The sequence below is a fragment of the Microtus ochrogaster genome, chromosome X (genome assembly GCF_000317375.1).
Source record: "Microtus ochrogaster isolate Prairie Vole_2 chromosome X, MicOch1.0, whole genome shotgun sequence".
NCBI lineage: Eukaryota > Metazoa > Chordata > Mammalia > Rodentia > Cricetidae > Microtus > Microtus ochrogaster.
Genome location: NC_022026.1, coordinates 46,645,550 through 46,650,813, shown reverse-complemented (window position 1 = coordinate 46,650,813; position 5,264 = coordinate 46,645,550). Strand labels below are relative to the sequence as shown.

The 5,264-nt window shown below is 43.2% G+C and overlaps 1 protein-coding gene across 3 annotated transcripts in view; it reads left to right on the top strand.

The window, feature by feature from the left end:
- The window catches only part of Ctps2 (CTP synthase 2), a 117,750-nt gene that overhangs the window by 10,460 nt on the left and 102,026 nt on the right, over positions 1-5,264 (top strand). For all 3 annotated transcript variants that reach the window (XM_005358772.2, XM_005358771.2, XM_013350599.2), the window contains exon 4: positions 902-1,002. In XM_005358772.2, the coding sequence (XP_005358829.1) occupies positions 902-1,002 (101 nt within the window). The remainder of the gene's footprint in view (positions 1-901; positions 1,003-5,264) is intronic.

The following is a 5,264-nucleotide window of genomic DNA, read 5'->3' as shown; positions in this document are numbered from 1 at the left end:
TGCGCCACCACCGCCCGGCGGCTTTTTTTTTTTTTAAGACAATGTCTCATACAGTAGTCTGGACTGGGCTGGTCTGGAATTTACTTTGACTGGCTTTAAACTCATGACAATCATTTTGCCTCAGTCTCCTGAGTGCTGGCTTATCCCTGGCCTTGTTGCTATTATTTTATTACATTTATTTTTATTCTGTAGGTATATGTCTATGTATCTTTGTGGATTCTTGCATGCCATGCTGCACATGTGGAAGTCAGAGGACAACTGCAGGAGTTGGTTCTCTTGTGGGGTCTGGGACTGGAACTCTGGTCTTCAGGCTTATTGGCAATCACCCTTACTCACTGATCATCTCGTCAATAATTATTATTGTTTTAAACTATTGAGTTCATGAACTGCATGCACACTTGTAATCCCAGCAGTTGAGAGGTGGAGACAGGAAAAGTTCAAAGTCATCTTTACCTACAAAGCAGGTTTTAGGCCAGCCTGAGCTATAATGAGCCATTGCCTCAAAAAGAAAATCATCGGGGGCTGGAGAGGTTGCTCAGGAATTAAGAGCACTTCTTCTTGCAGAGAACCCTAGTTTAGTTTGCAGCACCCATAAGGTGGATAATAACTGTGTATATCTCCAGTTCCAGGGGAGCCAATGTCCTCCTCTATCTTCTAAAGGCACCAGGCATGATGGACATGCATATATGCAGGAAAAACAGTCATATACATAAAATAAGTAAAATTTAAAAAGGAAGAAAACAATTAAATTCTTCAGTCCGTACTGGTTCCAGTGGTGGAGACAATGGCACAAGATCTCCAGCTGGTCTTGTTTGCCTGGTGGCTTTCACATCATTTGGGAAGTCCATATACTTCATTTCTCATGAAGTAACCTGCTGTGTTTTTTTTCCTTTTTCTGCAGTTGTCCCCCATATTACTGATGCTATCCAGGAGTGGGTCATGAATCAAGCCAAGGTGTCCGTGGATAGTGATAAGGAAGAACCCCAGATATGCGTTATTGAGGCAAGCGTGGACCTTTTTTTCATAAGCTACCGCCTTGCTGGCTTTTTAAGCATCCAGTTTTCCTTCACTCTCCCCTCTTTGGTATGGTAAATTAGGCTGGGGGTGGGGTTCCAGCAGGGAACAACAGAGATGGTCACGAGTCAGTTATTAAAGAGATAATTACACATTCTCTGGGGGTGAGTACGCAGTGGTCTGTGTGTGTGGACAGGTGAGTAACGTAGTCGGTGTTGGGGTTGGAGCCTGGAATGGATACTTTCTTCTGTCCCTGAGGAGTCTATAGGCCCACTGTTCGTACAAATGAACTGTATGATTTTGTTTATTTGACAACAGGGTCTTAGGTAACCCAGGCTGGCCTTGAACTTGATATATAGCCAATAAAGCCTTTGAACTCCTGATCCTTCTGCCAAGTGCTAAGATTACAGGCATGTGCCATTCCTCCTGGTTTATGCCATGCTGGGGATGGGATCCTGGATTTCATGTGTGCTAGGCACATATCTTACCAACTGAGCTACATTCCTATCCCAGAGTGTATTTTAATTTCTAGTATTGGAGAAATATTTGCAGAGTGCTGTGGAAAGTAGAGATTGGGTTGGGAAAGTCAGATGGTGGAGGTGGGAGGTGATATCAACCATTCAAGAAAGCAGCATTTGAATTTAGCACTTGTTGACTGCCTTGACTTTTCTCTCATTCCTTTATGGCTGTAGAATGTAGTATGTTATGCAGACTGTTTTCTACCTGGGCGTTCCTTCCTTCCTGATTTTTTTTTAGAACTTTTTCTTTTTTTTTTTTAAAAGATTTATTTGTTTATTTATTGTGTATGCAACATTCTGCCTCCATGTATGCCTGCAGGCCAGAAGAGGGCACCAGATCTTATTATAGATGGCTGTGAGCCACCATGTAGTTGCTGGGAATTGATCTCAAGATCTTTAGAAGAACAGTCAGTGCTCTTAACCTCTGAGCCACCTCCGCAGCCCCCTCCTTCCTGATTTAAATCAAGGAAGTACTTCCTCTTAAAAATGAAAATGCATGTGTGTGTGTGTGTGTCCCCTAGTGCTCATGTGGATGTCACAGGACAACCTTGAGTGTTGGTCCTCAGCTTCCACATCCACCTTGTTTGAGGCAGGGTCTCTACAACTCACTCCTTTGTATACCAGGCTAGGTGGCTTATGAGCTTCTGATGATCCTCCTGCCTCCACATCCCACATCTTGGCAGGCCTACACTATAGTTACAGACACTTGTGCTACTATAGCTGGTTTTCATGTGGGTTCTGGGGGTCTGAACTCAGGTTGTCAAGACTTGCACAGTAAGTACTTCACCACTGAGCCATCTCCTTCGCCCCAGTGTTTCCTTTTTAAAAAATATTTATAAAAGACAGTATCATATACCCCTGGCCTTAAACTCTACTATGTAGCCAAGAATGACCATGAATTTCTGAGCCTTCTGCCTCTACCTTCCAAGTGCTGAGATGACAAGCATGCATCACTATATCCAGTTTTATATGGTACTGGGGTTGGATTCAGAGCTTCAGACTCTACCCCGTTCTAAGTTTTCTTGTTATTATTTTATGAATCAGTGAGCTTATCAATCCTGCTTAGGAAGCAGAGGTGAGTTAAAATAAAAGCCAGGCATGGTGATACACACCTTTAATCCCAGCACTCAGGAGGCAGAGGCTGCCAGATTTCTGTGAGTTCAAGGCCAGCATGGTCTATGTAGAGAGTTTCAGGCCAATCAGGGCTATATGGTAGGACCCTGTCTAAAAAAGCAATAACAACAAAAATTACAGGTGAAGGATTACTTAAAGAAGGCTGGATGGCACCAAAACAGCATAAATTTCCAATAAATTCCCACCTAGTTATGGAAGATGACCTCTTGGAAGCTGCATCATGGAGTCCTCCCTTGCAGCTAACTTTTCACTTCTTTGTTTTTGTCCAAGATCATATATAGTACCAAGTGCTAGTGTGTGTTTCTTAAACATTTATACTTGTGATCAAGTTTTTGTTTGTGTCTGACTTTTTTGAGACAAGGTTTCACTCTCTAGTCCAGGCTAACCTGGGATTAATTAATTATGTAGCCTATGCTAGCCCATAACTCAGAGCAATCCTTGTGCCTCAGCTTCCCAAGTGCTAGAATTATAGTAGTACGCCACCACTGCTAACCATGTAATATTTTAACTTATAAGTTGAATATAATGAAAGATTGAGAATAATAAAATAGAAAAATCATAACAATAAATTATAATGCAAGTTATTTAAAACTTATGGATTATCAATTTTGGAGTTTTAAGTTTAATAAATGCAAATTTACAATAAGAAAGTATTATCACAAGGGTTCTGAACACAGTGATAATAGGAACTTCCAAATGGGTTAAGAGGCTGCAGTGCCACAATAGACCACATGAGGGCAGGAACAGATAAGATTTAAAGTCTTGGTCCTTTTCCTTATGTTCCAGTGATAATTTATAGGATCCCCTTCAACAAGATGAAGCTGAATTTGGGGTCCGGCAATCCAGCACTCCAGAGACTGGGGAAGGAGTTTGAAGCTAGCCTGGGCTACATATGGAGCTCCAGTCCAGTCTGAGCTACAGAGTCAGACTCTGTCCCAAAAAACTACCTCCCCCACAAAAAACCAAACCAAAACAAAAAACCTACCCACATTAACAAGCCAGGTGGTGGTGGTACAGGCCTTTAATCCTAGTACTCAGGAAGCAGAGGCAGATTGATCTACAGAGTTAGTTCTGTGACATCCAGCGCAACACAAAGAAACACTGTCTCAAAAACAAAACAAAAACCACACTAACAAACAACAAAATAAAACCAGAAGGGGGCTAAGGGCATATAGCTCAGCAGTGGAGCACTTGCTTAACATATGTGAGACTCTGGATTATGTCCCCTCAACACAAAAACACAAAGGACAAAATCCTCTCAGACATTCCCATATAGTTTGGTTTAAGTACAGACTTTTCTTTTTTTCTCTAGGTACAGACTTTTCTTTAGTTTTTTTTCCAGACAGGAGCATGCAATGTAGCCTTGGCTGGCCTGGAACTGGTATGTTGACCTTGAACTCACAGAGATCCACCTGCCTCACCAACTTCTCTCCTGAGCCCTGAGATTAAAGGTGATAGTTACCGTGCCTGGTCTGTCTTTTAAATTATACTTATTTTTGTGTGCATCTGTGCTGTGCTGTATGTGTGTACGTGTGTGCATATGCATTCAAATACCTGTGGAAGCCGGGCTCAACACTGGTTATCTTCCTCAGTTGCCCATCACCTTATTGTTTGAGACAGGGTTTCATGAACCTGTAGCTCAATGATTTGGCTGGACTGGCTGGCCAAATATTCCTGTCTTCTGGGGTGAGGTCACAGACATGCACTATGCTGGGGTTACAGACACTACTGTACACAGCTTTGTACATTTGCTGTGAATCCTAACTCGTGTCCTCCTGCTTGCCTGGAGGTCATTATTGACTGAGCCACTGTCCCTGTTTGTATTTATTGAGACAGTGTTTCTCCACGTATTTCAAGCTAACCTTGACGTTAGTATGTAATCCAGGTTGGCCTTGAATTTGCAGCAATATTTCAGCTTCAATCAGCCTCCTGAGCACTCCTGAGATTACACCTCATGCCTTCTTCCTCCTGCTGCAGCCTTCGTAGCCACCTCTTCTTTTCCCCCTCCCTCCCTCCCTCCCTCCCTCCCTCCCTCCGTCCCTCCTTCCCTCCGTTCTTTCTTCTCTCTAACTCTCCTTCTCCACCTCTTTTGGCAGGATCTTGGTATGTCCATCCTGACTTCAAACTGGTGATCCTCATGCTTCTACCTTGAACTGCTTTTTTTTTTGAGTTTAGTTTTTTTTCTTCTTGCTGTGTAGATCAATCAACTCACAGAGATCCGCCTGTCTCTGCCTCTCCAGTGCTGGATTAAAGGCGAGCGCCACCACCGCCCAGCATCCCTGTTTGTTTGTTTGTTTGTTTGTTTCTTTCTTTCTTTCTTTCTTTCTTTCTTTTTTTTAGGTTTATTTATTTATTAAAGATTTCTGCTTCCTCCCCACCACCGCCTCCCATTTCCTTCCCCCTCCCCCATCAAGTCCCCCTCCCTCATCAGCTCGAAGAGCAATCAGGGTTTCCTGCCCTGTGGGAAGTCCAAGGACCGCCCACCTTCATCCAGGTCTAGTAAGGTGAGGATCCAAACTGCCTAGGCTCCCCCAAAGCCAGTACGTGCAGTAGGATCAAAAACCCATTGCCATTGTTCTTGAGTTCTCAGCAGTCCTC